The sequence below is a fragment of the Dermacentor silvarum genome, chromosome 4 (assembly GCF_013339745.2).
Source record: "Dermacentor silvarum isolate Dsil-2018 chromosome 4, BIME_Dsil_1.4, whole genome shotgun sequence".
Classification (NCBI taxonomy): domain Eukaryota; kingdom Metazoa; phylum Arthropoda; class Arachnida; order Ixodida; family Ixodidae; genus Dermacentor; species Dermacentor silvarum.
Window position 1 is genome coordinate 13,428,975 of NC_051157.2, and position 22,205 is coordinate 13,451,179.

Here is a 22,205-nt window from a genome sequence, read left to right on the forward strand (position 1 = left end):
ATGATGGTGGTGGTGGTGGTGATGATAAGCCGATTCGTTATATGAGTGCTGTCCTGTGCAGGAGCTATTTCAGCAAGACAGCAGCAGCAGCAGCAGCCATGGTCAACAAAGTACACGAGGGTTCGCTTAAAAGCTGCGCTTAAAGAAATTGCCAGAAATCAAGAAAAATCTGGAAGAACAGAGCATCAGTTTTGCGCCTCCATCTTCTACACAGCAATAAGAAACGATATCAACGTTTTAAAATGTGCACTTATTAGGACGTCAAAAGTAAAAGAAATTGATGATACACCTCTCCCAAATATACCAGCGATTTGGGAATAGAATATTCGCGAAAATCACGGAAGCATTATAATAGTTTCACGTGAGTTGTAAGCTTATGCATCCTTCTGCAGGATGCATAAGCTTACAACTCTAAGCTTTCAGCTCTCCATGTTAGTAAGATTTTAGATGATTTTAAACTTCACGGCAAACGCCTACCTTTTACCTTTGAGCTCCCCGTAGACAACAACCTCCAGTTCTTGAATTTAAGCCTCCTTTTCTCTAAGGACCATGTTTGCTGGTGCTATTCTCCGAGAGTAAAGAAAGAACTGCCTTATGACTCCGCGCACTCTAAGCTGGCGAAAAGAGCTATTGCTTCACTCTGCCTGGGATCAGAACTCAAGAGGTCTTGTGAACACAAGATGCAGTACTGTTTTGACAAACAGTGAACTATGCTTTCAAAAGCCGGCTACCCTCGTTCGGTCCTGACGTCAGTGGCCAAATCACTACAACAGAAATTAAAAGCGGTCATACTAGAAAATGAGGCGATCGAAAGCCGGTGAGCGGAGTGGCAAAGGCCACAGATCGCGCCGTATGTGCGTAAGTTGAGCCACAACTTAAAGAAAGTGGCGAACAGGTACGGAGTGCCAGTAGTGTTTTCCGCTCCCAACAGGCTGGCCCAACTGTGTCCCCGCATAATGGGCAGATCTAAGGTAGGCTGCCAAGTACAACACGTCACACCTTACGGGCGGCGAAGGCTCATCATTATCATCACCATCTCCAGTCGCGGGTGGAGGCCTGCTGGCCAGGACTGCGGGATTGCCTCTTCTTCACAATTCTTTCTTTCTCTTTTATTCGAGACAATTGTCATACAAATTGGCTCAGGAGGGACAACAAAAGGCCCGGAGAGAGCCTGACTAGGTTGTGCCACCCTGACAGCGTAGGCAGCAAGTCTTGTTTTGATTACACATCATAGGCCGACCCAAATACAATAACAACAATGCAAATACAGATAGATATGCAGTTCCTTTTTCGGAATGAGAATCAAAACCTAGTACATATGCACACACATAGTGAAATAAATCTACACAATACACAATGAAATACAACACAATACACAAGATTAATACCGAGAATTGGTTCAGGGACTAACATCTCACATCTGCTCAAATAGTAATAGGGTTTTAACTTGCTTTTTGAATTGAATTAGAGAAACTCTAGAATTAATTAAATTTAATATGTCAGGATACTTATTGAGGAGTTCTGGTATTAGTGACGATAGCCTCTGTAAACCATAATTTGTGCGTGATCTTGTCTTAACTATTAAGCTGTGTCGTAGTTTAGCAATGTTTAGCAATTACTGACATTTTTCTCAAAATTTGCTGTCACAACTCAAACTTTCCCTTAAACACCAAGTATTCAGTTTAGCTTTCTCTCTTAAAAGCAACAAATTCCCGTCGGATTCATTCAGGGGTCGCCTGCAATGACAGTATTTCTATGTTATCACACGTTTTCTGTGTGACGAAACAGGTTTCAGTGCCGTGATAGTGCTTCGATCTCCTCAATCGTTTGTAGAACCGTGTTCACGCAAGTTTTAAATTCTCACTGTCCTGCTTGGTTTCCGTCCAAACAGTATGATGGTTGATTCAGGAACATATCCACTGTAGGGGATCGACCAAGCACTGTGGGGTGTGTAGAACGAAGTTTAGAAGCATCCTAAATTTAAATAGGATATCTTGTCCTTAGAAATAAAGAGAGAAATGTGGGAAGTTTAGAACGGTGCGAGAAGTACGATAATGGCGATGTTAATGGTGGTGGTGGTGGTAGTGACGACGGCGATGATGATGATGATTTTCTCCCAGCATTGCGCAAACCCACCCTGAAAATAGGATGACAATTTCCCCTCCCTCCTTCCCTTACAAATACAAATAGATAAATAAATTTTCAGAACAAATATAACAGATTATAAATCAAAGGTGGGCGTAATACAGTAGTAAGCCAAGGAAAAAAATAAATAAAATGTTTGAAATATTAAGTGAGAGCAAACTAAGAGTATGGGAAAGTGTAGCTAACATACGTTCAAAATAATTTATAGAAGTTGCTTTCGTGTTTGTTTTTTCGAATTTGAGTTTTATAGGTTTCTGAAGGAGAAATGCATTGTGAGGATATGGTGGAGAATAATTAACATAGGAAAACATTAGCACGGTAATCTTCTCCTTTCGCAGAGGTAATCATAGACGGCTCGGCAACGATTCCTATGGTTGTAGCCTTGAACTAATGACTTAAGTGGAAGTGCAACAGTATTACATGGATTCCAAAATTATTTTCTTAGAGTGGCAAAGCGTTGGTATGGATAGGAAAAAGTGATCGAGAGATTCCAATTCGTTACAGACGTAGCATATAAAGTAGATAGCATCAGACCAGATCTGCTGCAAGAGAAAATTTTGCCTCCTCAAAAACAATTTCTGGATTTCTTAGCGTGAGTGCAAATCAGTCAGCCTCTTCATATACAGATTTAGGTAGGAAATACTAAAGATTAAAAAAGAGAGAGAATGTACGTGTTTTCTCAATATTCAGGCCCAAGCTGTCCTGTTTCAAGGAAAGGATATAGTTTTCCTGATATCTAGAAAAATAACCTTGAAATAAATCGAATTGAAGTTTACGTATAGCATGAATTCAGTACATGCATCCACCTCCTGCTCGTTGAATAGCGGCCCTGCTTTTCTCAGGATATTTAACGGGGACCGTATTGAGCCGTGCAGGGAATAAGTTTCATTGTTGGTACGTCTTTTCTAGTGTTTAGCGCCGGAACTTGAGACAAAACGGACAGAAGTCGAGACAAACACAAGTGCTACTTTTAACAATGCTTCAATAGAAGCCAGATATCATGGGTTTATGTAACCCAGGACAAATTCCAAGATGAAAACGACCAAACGACCAGGTGACAAGAGAATGAAACAACGAAATGACAAGATTTTGAAATATGAATCCGCAACAACTGTTGATAAGCTTGACAAAGATTGCGTTGGTACATCTTCGCAATCTTTATCGAGGGAATTACTGTCATTTATCGCTGGCTCATACTTTGCGCACGCTTAGTATTTATCTTGGGTATATAAACTCCGGATCCGGCTTCTAATAAACCATTGTTGAAAGTAGTGTTTGTGTGTCTCAACTTCTGTTCGTTTTGTCTCGTATTTCTGCTCTATGCACTGGAAAATATGTCGTATTGAGCCTGTAATCATTCATTTATTGTTTTTCCTTGTGTTTTGGAATATAATATGTCTTGTGATTCGGGCTGGTTCTCACACCAATTACTGCTTAACTTCCGGCACAGGTTGCAAATAATGTATAAATATACAGTGTGTTCATTTTTAAGTTTTACGGAATTTTTAAAGATCGCCTATGGCAGGTAGCATAATTGCTATCGTTGAGCTGGGTTGTTCGAAGAGGCGGATATTAGTAGCGCGAGAAATCGAAACAGATATTCAACTAATAAAAAAATTGATTAATGAACTTCTAGGTAATTATTTTATGACACATTGCAATTTACAAATTGGAGCCGGCGAGTTTGCAAGACGCATCTACTTGAAATGAATTTCCAGGATGACACCAGTTTTGAGATATTTCCCAAAGTGTGAGACGAAATGCATGGATGTTCCCGTTACCTTTGTGCTTCAATGTATATAACAGCATTTTGGTAAAAAAGTGGAACAGTGCATTTTTACGGCGAGTTTGATGGCGCATATCTCCAAATTGGTGTTATTCTGGAAATTCATTGCAAGTGGATATGCCTGACATGCTCACCCGCTACAATCCGTAAATTGCAATATGTGTCGTAAAGTAATTAGCTAAGAAGTTCATTAGGAAATTTCTGTTAATTAGTTGAATATCTGTTTCGATTTCTCGTGCTGCTAATGTCCGCCTCATCGAATAGCCCAGCTCAATGATAAGAATTATGCAACATGCCACAGGCGATTTCTAAAAATTTCGTAAAACTTAAAAATGAACACCCGGTATAATTTCATATTGAAACACAAAATTTCCACTTTTACTTGGTTTCACTCGACGTGAAGAAAGCTTACGTGTGGCATGCAAGTATAAGCTTCTTTTACACGCCTATTATTTGTGTCGTGCCTTTCTTCTAGTTTTCTTACTGACGTGCCGCTCACACAAACATGAGCCAGAAGGTACTGGTTGGTTTAAGAAGAGCTCGCGTCACTTGCTCGGTCCGCGGGGGTGTCATTTATGGCCGTTAAAATAAAGTCGCGCATTTTATAACTATGTATGAGTGACGTGAATGATTGACAGTTCTATTTGTTACAAATGTGGCATAGAATAAACGTTAACACACCTCCTGTAAGACTGCATATCATACAAAGACCAGAACTTTGCCCTTCGGACAGCTTTGGGGAGGTTAGATGACCAGGCCTTTGTTAGAAGACAAGATCATTGCCTCATGCGTCAGCGATTCGAAAAGCCACGAGAACGCTGCCGCGTTTTTTGAGATGCAGCTGGCTACCGCTTGCGACGAACCGAACACTGAACACTTAATTGCAAGTGTGTCCGTGCAGACAGTGTTCTCCTTATCTGTCACTCCCTTTTCTCTTTCCCCACTGCAAGCTGGCCAACCGGGCTCAACCGGGCTCAGCCATATCACTTCTCTCTCTCTGGTTTGACTATATACAGGCTGATCACATGCATGCGCAACAAACGTCTATATCTGCGTTGCGCTCACTAAAGAACTAGTCAATTCGGTCGTTATTCGTGTGCAGAATTTATTGTTCATTATTCGTGCGCAGAACTTACAGCTCCAGGTCAAATTCTGGCCGCGGAGGCCGCATTTTGACGGGGCTAAATGCAAGGACGCCCATGTACCGGGCATTTCGTGCACGATAAAGAATCACAGGTGGTCCAAATTACTCCGGAGTCCTCACTATGGCGTCCCTTGTAATTATGACTTGGTATTGGCACGCAAAGCCCCAGAATTTAGCTTTTATTGGTTCTATTTGCTTTTACACAGATACATGGTATGTGATGTAACTTCTGTATTCATCGGGGTTAATTGCACCTATGGTCATTGCCTAACCGACTTTATCCTACTGCAATCAGTATTGGATGCTACTATATACGAAGTTTTATCCGGGATAGAGTATGCCGGGGCGGGAAAAGTTTGTCTAGCCAAGATATTCCATAATTACACGCCGCGATCACATACATACCTGCACTGTTTGTGAACTCCGAGCGCTTGTCTTTCCTGCCCGCTTGTTTCGCGCATCGCGACATTCCCGTTCTAGCTATGAACTAAACGTACCTAATGAAGTTATTCCGGCATCCACGGCGCAGCCCTGACATGAGAAATTATCTGTAGTAATCAGGACACGAACTCCTGATTATTCCACAAGTCGGACCTAGAGCCGAGGAAACACCCCTTGCTAAGGTAACGTAAATCCAGTCCGCCTGTCGACAGCCTATTATGTAGTACTACTCCAATATCGAAGCTTTTGTGTGCGTGCGTGCATGTGTATGTGGGTGGGCGTGCGTGTTTGTGTGCGCGTGCTTGTGTACGCGTGTTTGTGTGCGCGTGTTTGTGCACGCGCGTGTTTGTGTGTGCGTGTGTGTGTGCGTGTTTATGTGCGTGTGTGCGCGTGTGTGCGTGTGCGTGTGTGTTCGTGTTCGCGCTCCTACTGAAGTGAAGACGCAAAAAAAGTCGTGTCGTTGTCTATGTGTGATCGTCAACATTACTCGTCAGCAGCGTACCTGTTGACATGTCTTTCGCAAAACTACGACCGCTGGCGAACTTTTCACACGTTGTGCCTACGGAAGCGATTGATACTCGTGTAATGAATTATTTTACAAATCTCTGGCGCGGTTTCATTAGTCTAATGAGTAGTACGTCTATGCCTTAACACTGCCTTTCGGAATGACGTTGAGCGCAGTATCGATCGCAGCGCTGCCGGTATCGCTGCTCTAAAATGTCGACGTCTATCGCGGAAGTTGCAATTAATCGCGTGTTCTCAAATCATCCAACTGCCCGCGAGCCAGTGGCGGTTGTTCGCGTGTCAAGGTTGTCATGGCGATAGTGCACGAGTCAAAGCATGTCATCATTTCCCGCGCTTCGTTAGCCCTGACAGCTCGTTAGAAGATTACACTCAAGTCCGGCAGTGCCTGCGCTACCTGCCGCCTACGTCCGCTCATCGGGGATCGAGAACACATAACTATATGAAATAAAATTCAGAGCCCTTGAACTACTGTTCAGATGAAAGCCAGCGTCTATAGCTGCGACTATGGTGGGTCTGCTGTAGTGAATATTGCTATAGTTAATTTATATATTACAATTATTGACTAGATTGAGCGTGTTCGGCATGTTCGTCAAAGAGCAAGGACACCGACGTCTTGTTTTCGCCCGGCGTGATGGCCAAGTAGTGCGTTTGCTGTGCGACGAGATCTCTCCCGCTCCTGCTCTCGACGGCACATATCCACTTATCCAACGCGGGTATGAGCCACACGTTATTTCTTTCTTACCTTTCTTTCTTGTCCCTGGCTCATACCCGCTTTGGATATGCGGGTAGGCGCCACACGGGATTTTATTATCGTTAATCGTGACGTAACTGACAAAATGTGATGTTATTGATGTCATGACCTTTCAGTCATGTTAGGCATACATTCATACCCGTCCATGCCAATTTTGCTATATACCAAGTGAACGAGATTGTTGCCTACTTCCGGAGTACACGGACGCGATCTCCGGGAACCTAGCCCTTAACAGCTTCGCTGTAACAAGAAAAATATTGAACACATCGCATGCCTATACCTCGCGCTTTAGAATGCCCGTGCTGGTCTTTCATGAGTGGCATGCGAGAGATTCTGCCATGATGAAAACTTTGTTATTTCACCTATAAGCCAAGCTACACATGTTTGCATCAGCTTGCTGAAGTCTGATAAGTGATCTATTTTCAGTGCGCATTATTGCTCGTAACAGGTAGCCGCATGTTCAGCTTACATTGCTTTTATTTGTTGGGGCATCTTGTCATCTGGAAAAAGTGCGACAGCAGCTAGACGACCCCGACCACAGGCATGTCCCTGCCGTAAGTTGGGAGATGCTATGCGTGCGCACATAAGGTAACTCCAAACGTGCATCACGTCGCGTGCGAATGCCCAGGAATAACGACGTTCCCAGAGAAGCACGTACCGAGCAAAAGGTGGCGACGACCTTCGAGCAGTGTGGCACGCTGCAAATATGGTTATTTATTTATTTATTTATTTATTTATTTATTTATTTATTTATTTATTTATTTATTTATTTATTTATTTATTTATTTATTTATTTATTTATTTATTTATTTATTTATTTATTTATTTATTTATTTAAACTGTCAGTCCCATCAGGGATCTTTACAGGAGTGGGTTAGAAGAGTCTGTAGACATTGTGGTACAGGCATTCACATAAGTATACAATAGGGTAACTAGAAAATGTTAAAGATAATGAACAAATTTTAACACCATTGAGTAGGACAATAAGATAACGCATAATCAGCTTATTTCATTTACATACTATGTACTGCAAGCGAAAGAAAAGACAAGCGCATGAGATATAAAATTGATACCGTCATCCACAATATCACATCCCAAATTTCCACTTTACCCGGTAAGTAAAACAATGATAAAATGATAGCATCACTTACTCGTTGCTGACAGCACAGATTGGCCAGCAAATTTGACAAATTTGTCGACACACAGTAGGCTGTGCGACCACCGTCTGTTCTAAAGCATTCCAGTCACGAACAGCTCGCGGGAAGAACGAATAATTAAATGTATTGTTAGCGCAGAAATATTCTTGGAGTGTAAGGTGATGCTTATGATGGGTTTCTCTGGATGTCTTACAGGAAATGTAGGTTTCAGGATCCACTTTAACCTTATTATGCAGGAGGAAGTACAAAAAAAATTGAGTCGGTACAGCATCGCCCGACTGGTTGGTGCATGAAGGCCTATCTCGGACAGCATCTGCGTAGGCGAGTCGGTGCGTCTATATCTTTCACAGATAAAACGCGCCGCGTTTCGCTGGACAGCCTCAAGCGTAGCTATTTGATTTTGCGCGAACAGAAACCACGCCATGCTCTCATATTCTAAGATAGGACGTATGAACGTTACATAGGCCAAGAGCTTGGCTTCCTTCGTAGAGCATCGCAGGGCCCGCTTTAAAAGCATTAGCTTTCGCATCGCTTTCCTTTCCACGTGCTCTACATGAGCCGACCATCCTAGATCCGATGATTGACGACGCCCAAGTACTGAGTGAGTGTTAAGGGTGGTACTATCAGAGCCGGATGGAAAACTAAGTTTGGATTTCTTTTTTGTTATCGACATTGAAACTGTTTTATCAAAATTATCATAGCCATTTGCCAGTTCTCACACCATTGTGCTATCAAAGCAATATCCTTGTTAAGACTAATTTGATATTGTCGGTTTAGTACTTCTCCTATACAGGACGCAGTCATCTGCAAATAACCTACAAAATAACCCATGAAAGTATATGAAACGGAAAACATGAAAAAATTCACATGTAAAGATTCTCACGTAAATCTTACCGTAGGTTGGCCAAAGAAGTGATAGCACACTTACTTCCTAACAGTATATGAAAGAATAGAGACAACTTTTTCCCTTTGAGAGCTGTAACTTTTACCAATGCCTACTGTTAAGACATAAGCGTGTTATCGCTTCTTATGGCGGCCGGCAGTTTCTGTGAAAATGTTTACGTGAGCATTTTTTTTTTCGTTTCTACATACACGTGTCTTTCTTATATATTTCATGTGCCTTAAAGAGTTCACTAGTTAGTCAGCCATGTGTTGTGTTGCCTCCATGTCCTGCTCGAAAATTTTTGTGCTGTATTCTACTGAATTCATGAACCAAATAGTCAAGATCGAGACATTCTTAAAGTCGATGTTTTGACAACAGGACCTGTCTCATTGCTTGAACGTTGGCGCTAGGCTCAGGCTTCCTTTGTTTAAACGAAATGAAATTATATAAATAATATAAATTAAATATAAGTGAAATTCAATTAAATTCTGAGGTTTAACGTGCGAATACCATGATATGGTTATGAGGCACACCATTGTGAGGAACTCCAAATTAATTTCGACTAGTTGGTTTTCTTTAAAGTTCACCTAAATCCAAGTACATGAACTTTTTTATATTTGCGTTTCTGCATGAAACAGCACAAGATTTACTGCGCATAAATCGTGCCGGCCCCGATGGTACATGTACATCATAAATAGCATGCGCCTGAAGAACCATGATTGGCTGATACGCTATGATTCGCTGATGAATGGCAGCTGATCTATAAAAGAGCCACCGAGCTGAAACAAGCTAAACAAAGCGAGTGGTAAAACACAAATGGCCGGAGCAGGCAATAAAAAAAAAAAAGTTGCCTTTCCACTTCACCACCGGGGACGCCATGTATCTGAAGTAGCAGGCTGACATCCACAGCCTACTCTCACCATATGACTTGCTGCTAATGCCTTGGCGAAACCGCTTGACAAATATACACTTAGTACGTCTTTTTACTTGCTTGAAATGATCAAGTGCCAAGTACCATTAAATTCCGCCTGGTGAATGTTTCGTACAAAACATAATTTCAGCACCCTGAAATTAAGAAAGGGTGTACTAAGTAAGGGTGTTCTGCTAACTAATGCACCTATTTTCAAAATTTTCAGTGAAAGTAAGGGTGCGAAAAGGATGTTTCGACATACAATGTACCCTCGAGGGAGCACTTTTCCTGAATGTGCAGGTGGTCAAAATTATACCGGAGCCCTCCACTACGGCGTCCTCCCTCATGAGTCATGAGCCAATATATGCCATTTAGGGACGTTAAGCCCCTGTCTCTTATTCCTCTCCTTAAAGAAAATCAAGCAGCTGTCTTGCTTATTCGTCTCTCTGCTTTTCCTTCGTCCCGTTTTGGTGCCTTCGCTTGGCCTTTGCACCCATATGCGTGTGCGCAGCGCTAAGAGCTGGCCACCCTGTATACTTTCTACGTACGCAGGAAGGCAATCAAGGCGACGGTGTTGCTCTTCCCTCTGCTGGGAATCACGCACCTCCTGTTCTGCATCAACCCGCAAGACGAAAACATGGGTCTCAAGGAGGCCTACATGGTCATCAACGCCATACTCCAGTCCTCACAGGTAAGTGATGCGCGCGCAGGGCGGCCCTGCGAGCGAGCGTTGCTGCCGGCTTGCTTCCTCCCTTATTGCTCTTTATGGCATTCGCGAGCTATTAGCGTAACTGGATTGCCCGCTGACGCCGGAAGCTTCGCTCTTGCCTGCTCTTCTTTTATCCCGCTTTTTCACTGCCGCGAATTCTCTCGCCGTATTGGACGGCAAAAAAACAAAAACAAATAGGGAATCGCTCGAACTTGTGCGCTCAGCACGAACGTCCATGACGCGCGTTGAACGCGCCGGCCGGCACATCTCCGATGCTTTTAACGAGATTTTTCCCAGAGCTCGCGATGCCCCGAGACTGCGCGAATCTTGTCCGTGCTTCGCGCCCTCCTAATCACGCAAGATAAACAGACAAAGTCTCGATTGCGTTAAATGGATCATAGCCCATATAGACTCCAGTCCTTCTGATATATATGTGGGCGATTATACAGCGCTACCCACGCATAGTAAGTGGTGATGGCAGTTCGAGCTGAGCGTGTTATCGAATCTGTTATCCTTATTTTATTTTAATTTTTTGACGCTGAATGGATGGCTCGCCGTGCACCTTAATTGGCACCGTCGCTTCCGTTTGAGCACAAACGTTTATCCCAATCGCTAGAAAAACAAATGAGACGGTGCTCGGTCGATATCAATATACCTTCAAGAGCTTGATGTTTGTTTAAGCCATTATTCAAAGTGACGGAAACGGAAGCGTCCTGAGCCTTTCCACATTTACCTTTTGATCGCAAATCGTGTAGGCGTGTTATATTTTGTTAGTTCGGCACGCAGATGACGTAGAACTTAACCTCATTTAGAGTTACCGAATAGGCAGCAAAGCATGGGATGGGAGTGCATGAGATGCCGTTATCCACATCTAGGTGGTTTGCGCTAAAATATGTCTTGCGTAGTTCAGTGCTGCCTCACATTGGTCGAAGCATGGATGGTTTGAGTAAATTAAACTCATGATGAATCTCCCAACGCGATCAGTGCGTATCAACTTAGATTCAATTTCATTGTTGTGGCATAGTGGTGCTGCTTTGCCACAGCATGCGTGAACGCTTTCTCTCTCCCTCTCTGAATTTTTGTCATTTATTTATTTATTTACTTATTTATTTTGAGCAGGGAGCAGTCGGAAAGCAGTTGTCATCTTAAAAATTGTTCTGGATTTTTTTTTCTTTTCTTTTTGCTACCAAAACTCGACTTTCAATTTGAGACTCATGGAAAGTGGCGATGCCGCTGAGGCCTCACGGACGAATGTCTTCAAATGATACCTCTTCCTGTTCGTCTCTTCTAATGGCGCGAACTAGCTCTCCTCACAAACGTTGGTCTTTCACTGCGTATTTATTTATTTATTTATTTATTTATTTATTTATTTATTTATTTATTTATTTATTTATTTATTTATTTATTTATTTATTTATTTATTTATTTATTTATTTATTTATTTATTTATTTATTTATTTATTTATTTATTTATTTATTACTGTGTAGCATATCATAGAGCTAGGAGACGTTCAAGCAGAACTGCAAGATTTTTTTTTTCTCTCTCTGCTAAATGTCCCTCATTGAAACCCTTAGTTAAATGTCGTGCGACGAACGTACAAAGCTGTGATACACATTACTGACCATCTGATGCCCATCTTTCTTGACATTGCCATACGCGCCCTCGTATTTTATTACTATTATTTCGCGCAGTACTTAAGAGCTCGGATATATAGCATAAAATAAAGGACCTCACTCCTGTCACTGTAGCACAACAAGGGCAGTACTACCGAACGCGCTGCTGCCTACGTCTGTGACTTCGTTACCATATGTCCTTCAATGTTGAGCTACCGGATACAGGTGTCGCTGACGTGTCCTCGCTTCCATTACGATATGAAGTGAGGGCTCTATTTTCTTAAGTTTTATTTTGGACAAGGTTCCTTTAAAGGAGGATGAAAGCTTTATCAGACCGGAGGTACACCTTTGTATTGGTCATTTTTTTTTAATATTTACGCGTGCAGTGCATCCGACGTACTGAAGAAGTTTGATCAGAGAAAGTAAATATGCAGCAACAGTGGCAACTTTACACCGACCCAATTCTACAAGATTTCATGAGAAACCAGAGGAGTTGGTTATTCGTCGACATTGCATGATATGACTATATACGTGTTCCAAAGGCATACTTTGCTCATTATTAGTCTGCTGAAACGGGTTACCTCTCTTCTGCCTTTCTTAATTTTAGGATGCCTTTTCAAACACGCTGGCTGTTTAGTTTGTGAACAAAGCACTAAATGGAGCTATTTGCTTAATTTTGTTTTTATTTTTTTAGGAACGCGCTGATTTAAGAGCACTACACGAAGAAACAAGACAGAAACAGAATTAGACAACTTGTGTTTCTGTCTTGTTTGCTCGTGTAGTGCTCTTAAATCAGTGCGTTCTTAAAAGAAATTAGTTTGTGAGCATTGCCGGTTTTATGCTTTCCTGTCTGCTTTGTTTTAGCAATCGTATTGTGATGCTAATTCAAACTCCTGTAATGTAAGAGCTCGGGAAGAGATTGAAAGTCTAGAAACTATAATTTATATAACGAATAAATAATCATTGAATAATATTTTAATGAAATAATTAATGTAATCCAACTTTGTTGACAATGCCCGAATAACGTGCTTCAAAACTGTTTTTATGACTGACCAACGCTCTATTTGTCTTGCAGGGTATTTTCGTGTCTGTCCTCTACTGCTTCATGAATTCAGAGGTAAGGCAGTTTCGGCTTGAGTCGGCATCTCGCTTCAGATATTGTTAGCGCCACTTAGCAATGCGATTTAGCTATTTTACTGTACCTGGCTCTTCTTCTTTTTCATTTTTTGTTTTAGTGTTTCCAGTCGCTCAAGACATCTTAGAAGACAAATGTGGACTTTCCTTTGACCGTACTATTCAAACATAGCGCAGTGTAATATATTCTGTTAATGGCTGCATTGGAAAAGTTATTTTTCATAGGCTGAAAGGAGCACTTTTTTCACTAGTCGGAAGAAAACTGCTATTACAGTTTGTTCTCGTCGGTTTCAAATTATTATCAATGGAACATGCTGTAATTGGTTACAAATTACGCATGTTAACAGACGAAGATTCCAGATCTAAAGACTGCAGTTTGTGGCGTCATACACCACTCACGGCGCGCGGGAGACGGTTTTCGGCACACACTTGAGGTCGAGAGAGGAGGTGAAGCAGCGAGAAATAAAGAAAAAAAAGAGAGAAAGAACTACCGGATGTGACGCCAATTTTACGTCGAAATATCGCGGCAGCTCGGTCGACGCGTGTTAGAGGTTCGTCGACAGTCGGCATCATTCAACTTCGTTTTGAGGTTAAGCGAGCGCATAGTGTTGGCTGTGTGTGTGCTATCTGACTTTTTCGTCGCTACGGTAGCCCCTTTTTGTGTATGCGTGTGCCTAGGTAGTGGATACAAAAGTTCATAGTGTGCAGAGAGACGTCTCTTTTCATGCGATGGTGCTGCTGGTGCAAAGCCTGCTCATGCTACCGAGTCTAGCGAACGTCTCGTTAGGACATTCTTATTAGCACTCATGTTACTGAAGCGATGAAGTTTATCTGGTGTTCCTTAATTTAAAGCAGTGTGTCTGAACTATGCGTACGTTTATGCAGTCCTTGATTTTCCCGTTCTTGCGCCTAAATGTTCTTACTGATATACGACGACGCGAATGAATAATTAATTCACAGGGTAACATTACGAACCTGCTGCTTCTAATTATTCTATTATGTTAGTATTTTCGTGCTAGAATTGGCCGGTTATGCAAAACAACATTGAAAGAACTTCAGCTCGTATTTCCAGATGAATGGAATTTTAATTGTTATAGCATCTAAGAATTGTATACTGCACAATTCTCTTAGTGCTCACTGCAGAAGCCATATGCTATTGCTCTGTTGGTTTTATGTAAAACTTGATAAGCTCAGCACTTACCTTGAAGTGTGGGCGAGAGCATTTCTACGATGTTCATGCGCATTCTGGCTATGAAACTTTTTTTTGTTCCCCCTAATTTGAGTTTTACTTTCTTTTTGGCAAATGTATAGCTGCGTCGCAGTCACCATCAGGGCTTGTCTGCACATTGGAAAGACACGAGAACAGCCTGCTTCTCTCACAACTTAAATACAATTTTGTTTGACACGTTTAATCATCATTTAAACGTTGCAGTCATTACCCAAACACAAACCGGCAAGGGTCTAAAGCATTGCATAATTCGGTTTTTCAAAGTTGCATAATTCAGTTTTAAACACTGGATGAACTTTATCGCTTTATTAACATGATTGACCACGCGAATAAAAATGTCCTAACGAGATGTTCACTAGACTCGGTAGCATGAGCAGGCTTTCCACCAGAAACCCCACTGCATAAAGGCAGCTTCGCCGCATAAAGCTTCGCCGCAGCACAATTAGTTATGCGGCGAAGCATACTAAAAGCGGAAAGGTTTATTACGAAAAAAAAAATAAAAAAGGAAATATGCGCCAGACTGATCTGTAGAGTCAACCAAACCAGATAAACCATTTGCTCCAGCTAATACAATAACGACCAGAACAGCCATGAGCTCACAGTCAACGCGCTTGGCGCTCCAGCCAACCATGTGCGACGTCAAATCTGGAGCAAGAGTGCCTGGGCTTTGATGCAAAGCGGCTTCTCAAGAGGTGAATTGATCTGAAGTGTGATAATTCAGTTACACGTAAGTGAGTTTGTGAGAAAATACTCGGAGTTATGTGGTCTCCATGTGACATACATAATGACAATGACTGTAGTATATGGGTGCCGGCACGACATGATAGCACTACGTTAAAAGCGTCGTTTCGCTTTCGAAAAATTCGCTTAACTAATCTGGCTTGATCGTGATTGAAACTGCACGGTGTGACACCCGTATTAGACTCTTACCCTTAATTGGACTCATTTTTTTTCGGCCTCGATATGTGTCCACACTCCTGTCTGAATTGGACACGTTTATTATCGGACGTCCTCGCTCAAATCAATTGAGAGCGTCCTCATTCTTCAGGAATGCTAACCACTACCCGTTTCCTTTCTTTGCTTTTTTTATGTATCCGCGTAACTTCATCTTCCTTACAATGTTCGTCCGCTAAGACGAACGATGCTCCGTAGGCACGAATATTCATGTCGTTGACGCGGTTTCAACTGACCGTTGCAATTCATCGGTAGAATTTGCGTTCCTAATGTGTGGAAGAGCGCGCATAAAGGGATGAAGATGAACGCCCGAAAACTGGACCGCCAAAGGGGACTCGGTCTTTGTCGAGAGCGCATTTGTGCACTCGTGCATTTGTACATTTGTGCATAGAATGTGCTAAAGATGGGCGGGAACTCTTCCGGCCTGTCTCTTCCTTCCAAGCGTCCGACGCGATCACTTTGCCGGCAGGCAAACCATGTCTCCTCACAACTGAGATGTCGATCAGTCTCGTATTCATGCAGTCCTTGACTCGGCCCTTGCCATGACGATTACTCTGACTTCTCATATGACGAAAGAATGCTCCTCCGGTCAAAAGCTATTCTGTGTTGATTTTATAAGAATCCTGGCCTATGGAGGAATATATAAAGTTATATAAAGTTAAGTGCAGATGTAACTGGAGAGGTCTCTCTGCACGCTGTTATTTGAGAAGCTCGCAACAACATAGCCGTAGGCTGCTTGTGCGCTAATTCCATGAGCTACAATGTTTTCGCTTTTGCTAACGGAATAACAAACACGCAATGGCAGATCACAATGCAGTCGATGAATTAAAGGCACAGAAACGATATAAATGCCATTGTAAATTCATTTTTCCATTATAAGCTGAAATAAAAATTCTTGTCTGCTCAGTCGAAACTAGAGATGAACGCACTGCGATGAACTCGCTCCTGGCAGACCTTTCCTACACTTCATTTTGCAATCGAACTGACGAAGTTATTAGGGAACAATCATGGCACTACGTAATCACAACACTGATATAGCCCACTGTAGCTACACGTCTGCCCTCGATACCTGCGTTGCCTTTCCAAGCTAAGGGCAATGTGTTCGGAGCATTCTTTTATTTCAAAACACCCGCGCCTTCAAAGTCACGTGGACGTTGTATCAGGTGACATCCAGTTAGCTATTGGCATTTTTTGTTTTTCTGTTTTCGTTTGCTTTCGCCTCCCTTCCCCTTCTCTCGACCTCAAGTATGCGCCGGAAACCGTCTCCCACGGCGCACACGCTCTGATCGGGCATGCCGAACGACCACCGCGGTTTCGAGCACTCCGAGCCTCCAGCTTCGATACAATATATTTTAACAATACAACAAAATCGGAACCTCATTGCTACACAACATGCCCAAATGGTAGCCGGTGGCCGCTAACGGCCGCTAATGGCAGTGGCTCATAGAACACTGTTACTCAGCTGTCATCCCCCCATTTGATGGCTGAGTGACAGTGTTCTATGACTCACTGCCAGCCCGTCCAGGCAGCCATGTGGATTCCTCGGAAAAGTCACACAACGGCATCGTACAACTTCTGCGAGCGCTCGGAACCCCACAAGTTTGACCCTCATTTATAACTATATAGTGCGAGAAGAATATACTTAGACCACTCTGACACTAGCCCAGCTTGGTGTGCCGAACCTTCAACATTTTTACTGATCGTGTATTATAATTTATTTTTACCCGCCGCGGTGGCTTAGCGGCTATAGTGTTGCGCTGCTAAGCACGAGGTCGCGGGATCAAATCGCGGCCGCGGCGGCCGCAATTCGATGAAGGCGAAATGCAAGAACGCCCGTGTCCCGTGCATTGGGGGCACGGTAAAGGTTCCCTGGTGGTCAAAATTAATCTGGAGTCCCCCAATAAGGCGTGCCTCATAATTAAATCGTGGTTTTGGCACGTAAAACCCCAGAATTCAATACAATAACTTATTTTTATTACTGCTATGTTAAAATGGGTAGCCATAGCCATTTTAAAGTGATCTCTTTTCTTTGCAAACATTCATATTTGTTACGAACTAGTATAATGTAATCAATGAACATGCACAATATGATATGCGGTAGCAAAGTTACTAATGTCGAAATAAATTACATGAAGTACTACAATACACCGCGCTGAACTCAATAAGCGTATACGACACGTTGATAAAGGAGAAATGTAGTCCTGCAGCAACGGCCAGTGAAGTGCTTCCCTACAGAATTCGTGCTTCAATTATCGGTTTGCGTTGGATGAAAGGCTGGTTCCGAGTGTGCCGAAGATCAAACATTCCGCCTCTCTGGCAGACTGGCGAGCGCGATCATTGAAACGTTCAGTGCCCGCTACAAACGTTTCCGTGGCCGCATGCAGCGTTCCTTCCCCGAGGATATATAGTTTAACGCAACGTGCGTCTCCTACACGATGTGCTTACCTGCGCACCTTCGGATGAGACCGTGACGCGTAACATTGCACTGGTGTTGTTACACGTGAACGCGTTATGTACAACGTCCGAGTGGCGCCGGGGTTAATTGAGGGAGGACAGAAATAGCGCCCGTGCTCGATACAGCCAGCGAGGTGCGCCGTTACTTACACGCGGCATTGCGCTAATAGCCATGCTCCAGCGCGTTCTACATCACAAATTAGTTTCCCCTGAGATCTTTCTTATTCTTCTATTGCTATAGCTGAGAACCATGCACCTTCGAAACGCGGGGTCGGCGTATGGCCATTTGTGCGGGCTTGCGTGTGTGCTTTAGGTTGGCGTGTGTAGGAGCTTTCCCGCATGCTGTCAGCATATTTCTCGGTCAATATAACCTCATATAAAGTAAGGTGCGATGATTAACGAGCTGAGAGAGAGAGAGAGTGGGATATGGTGGAGTTAATGGAAAGCTGGAGATGTTTGCCTGCCTGGTGGCCTGGCATGTTATACTCCAGGTCTTGGTTAAAGAAATTTTTATTTACAGAGTGATCACAACAAAGACACTCATTTAAAAAAATGCATAACCTTGCACTCGGCCGCGCAACGCTTGAAACAGCGAAGCTGGGCGATCGTAGCCCAGCATTTTCCGGAATTGCGCGCGAACTTTTCATATTATTACTCATGAAGATGATAATTTCTTTTCGAGCGTCTCGGACTTACGGCCATCACTGCGCGTAGCATAGCGCAGCTTGCAACACCGACACCGCGTTCCCGGAGACCCGCTCCATGAATGCGTCTCTCTCTCTCTCTCGCTCTCATAGCGCGCAAAACCTCTTCACCTCGCAGAGCACGAGCGTACGAACGCGCCAGCTGTGGACGAAGACGACGACGCTCGAACGCAATCATATGGTTCGCATAAATGCATGCTCTGCAAGCGTGGCTGTAAAAAAGAATTTCCGCTCACACCTTACGGTATCCGGTTCCTTCCTTTCAAAAAGACAATCAGTAATGCACCATATGATTTGTTTATGTTATTAGGACTGTATTCATTATGGACAAGCCGAATGATCGATAGACATGCCGAGCCACCACGCTCGACAAGGTCTGTCTTTCGAGAAGAGGATGCTCACGTGAGGAGTGTGGACAACCTTTGATCCCTTTGCAACCTTCGATCCCATTCCTGAGTGGATTTCGTATCTGGCAGCTTTTGTTTGTTTACCCGATTTTTGAACTTTCATTGGACTGCCTAGCGTGTGTGAATTTGTTTTTCATGTGTGTATAAATGGAACGCAACTAACTTTCGCATATAACTACTAATATTTCCATGCAATAAAGAAAAAAAGTGGCTGTATAACCTAGTGGTTACGACGCTCGCTTTGGGACCGGGGGTACGCGGGCTCGAATACCGCCACGGCAAGAAAGTTTATTTTATTTACTTTCTTGGTAGTTTCTTGATACGCACCACAAATTGCGGCTGGATTAAACAGCATCGCTGTTAAAAATACAAAAGAAGATGAGACATGCGGCCACAGACACGCTCACACAGTCAAACTCTTCATATAATGTCTCATAAAGGCCTGCGATTTTTCATAAACATCAGAAGTACTTTTGTTGCGTGCAATGCGCGAGCGTCAGGCTGGATTTCGATGTTCGAACGTGGCCGCCGGACACCCAGCGGTAAAACGGGCACAAGTGATCCCCTGCCAGGCGTCCGACTAGCAAATGGGAGTCAATGCTTGGGGGAAGCTCCCGCCCGTCGGTTAATGCAGAAGTCCGAGCATCTGTACTCATGCGGCTGAGTAACGTCCCGTAGCTGTAGCGCTACGTTGTGAAGGACGCCGTAGTTGAAAGGCTTCTGATTTCAACCATCTGCGGTTCTTTAACGTGCACCCTAAGCACAGAACACAAGCGTTTTTTATGCTATTAACATTCTTTGCCTACTTAAGGTACTTTTAATCTATCTATCTATCTATCTATCTATCTATCTATCTATCTATCTATCTATCTATCTATCTATCTATCTATCTATCTATCTATCTATCTATCTATCTATCTATCTATCTAAACTTCTTATGCTAGCCCAGTGACCCAAGTTGTCTACTAAGCTTGGGCCACTAGTTATGTGCTCGTGGTCATGATGTCATCGTGGTCGTTTTATTTTCGTCAATCCAGCTTCGTCATCTGACTCTCGTAATGTAATTGTCGTCATACCATTGTCGGCATGCCGTCGTCTTCATACCGCATTCGTCGTTCAATTGACGTCATTCATTCTTCGTCAGTATATCATAATCATACTGTCTTCGTTTAGTCGGGATACACGCACCCTGGTATACGCCCGCTCCACAGCGAGAGGTATCCCGGACCTATCGCAGTAAAAATGCGTCTGTCCGTTGCATTCGCAGGTGCAGACAGCCGTTCGCAACGCCTACCTCCGGGCGGCCATCCGTCGCAACCCGAACAAGGAACGCTCCTTCCTGCGCGGCGGCTACTCGCAGACATCGACCGTGTTCATGTCGCACTTCAACGGCTCCGTGGCTGAGCAGAGCGCCTCACCCAAGGCGGGCTCCAAAGTGGTACGCAAGTACCCACTGCGTGCCACGGCGGGACCACAGCGGATACCCAGGAATCCGTGCGCAGTGGCCGCCGTCTGAGCAGCGCCCACGGGTGCTCACCGTCCCTCGACGACAACCCTCTTCTCCAACTTCTTCTTGGTCGGGTTCTTCCCTCACGCATATGGCCTCACTCGAGAGGCTGTTATGCTGTGGGTGAGTAATGGTTCAACTCTGACGCTTCGTGTTTGAAGAAAGGACAATGTATTGTACATGCGTCTCAATTCGTGGGCCAGTCTTGTCACATTATGCACTTTTGCTCACTCGTAAACTCTATCTATATAGTTCGGATGTTTAGTTTGACTTAGCATCCATTTTACCCCGTGCTTCACTGTCATGCTTTGGTTGAGCGTCAGCGTGTGGAATAAGGGTTGCCCAACTTACAACAAAGAAAGAGACTATCTCAGATATAGCTACATGGCTTGCTTGTGAAGGCTACGCATGCAGGTTACATGCTACCTTAATGTTTTCTGTCATCGGTGAATGATGAGAAGTGCGCATAAGTGCTTAAGCATTTCCTTTTGTGAAAAATAGTGATTGGCGGCTGCCTGCATATACGTGTAGAGACAGAGGACCTCGAAGTGAAAAGCCACCGCTTGCCGGCTGATCGGAATAAGCGAAAGAGCTGTCACTCGTGCGAAACTTTACCGACGCTCGCTGCCTTTGCTGCTTGGCTGATCGTGTTCGTGATCTTTCAGTTGCCGTAGACACATGAATATCGTTAAAGGCAGTTATATACTTTACTGAAATTGCGACGAAGTACAATAGCAGCTATTAATTTATATCGTGACAGCAATATCTAAAAAAAAACATATACTTTCCTCCCTTCCTCTTTAAGAGCCGAAAGCATCAGGTCATTATCAGAATGCAAGCGGTGCCACAAGTCTGAAAATTATTGTGTGCCTGTCTGTCAACACTTCTTTTTCCAGTTTATCCTGCAGGAATTCTTTGGTTGTTCAGCAAAGCCCTGCTGCATATTCTAGAGGCTACTGGGCTCCCCGACCGCTTTTAATTGTGTGCTGTATGCTGTTGCATGTGTTCGCGCGTCACTTGTTTTCTATTTCATTTTGTTTCCATTGCTGCCCCTCTTCACCTCCCCCAGTGCAAGTTAGTAAATCAGGCGCAACCTGGCTTAATATTCCTGTCTCCCCCCCCCTTTTTTTTTTTGTTTGTGTGTGTGTCTCCTTTTCTCTTTGATATATTCTTCTGACAGTAGTAGTTTTCCCCTTTCAGAGAGGAGGTTGCCCAAATAGTGGCATTGCTAAATGACACAGTTCTTTTTTTTTTTCTCATTCTTTCTCTGCCTCTCTTTACCCGAGCCCAATAACGAAACCAAGCTCCCCTACAAAATTAGTTGAGAGCCTCCGGTCCATTGCGGGCACCGAAGCTCCCCTAACGCAAAGCTAAGCCTGCGCTGCATTCACGTTCTCTCTCGTCAGCCTAATCAAAATGCGCTCGCCAAGGTGTGCTCGCTCGAGCTGGGCCTCGAAGAACTTCACTTGTCCTGCGGCGGAGCTGCTGCGTGCTCGAGAGGAATAATGCCGCCCTCTTATGCGTCGCTACAAAGCCTGCTCTTGAAAAAAAAAGCAAATAAATACGAAGAGAAAGGCGGAAGACTTAGTAATAAATAACGTTAAATTATACGCATGTCTGGAAAAGCTGTTGCTGCACAGCGGGCGAGATGCTTCGATGGTACGTAAAAAGCGCTTCACCGTCATTCTTTTTGTTTTCTTTTTTCTTGCACACCTCACGAGTGAGAAAACTTTCTTAGTGTATCATTATAAG

The 22,205-nt window shown here is 43.5% G+C and overlaps 1 protein-coding gene across 1 annotated transcript in view; it reads left to right on the forward strand.

The window, feature by feature from the left end:
• The window catches only part of LOC119449469 (corticotropin-releasing factor receptor 2), a 201,015-nt gene that overhangs the window by 178,299 nt on the left and 511 nt on the right, over positions 1 to 22,205 (forward strand). The window contains exons 9-11 of the mRNA XM_037712643.2: positions 10,295 to 10,433; positions 13,141 to 13,182; positions 20,214 to 20,576. Of these exons, the coding sequence (XP_037568571.1) occupies positions 10,295 to 10,433; positions 13,141 to 13,182; positions 20,214 to 20,462 (430 nt within the window). The 3' untranslated portion in view covers positions 20,463 to 20,576. The remainder of the gene's footprint in view (positions 1 to 10,294; positions 10,434 to 13,140; positions 13,183 to 20,213; positions 20,577 to 22,205) is intronic.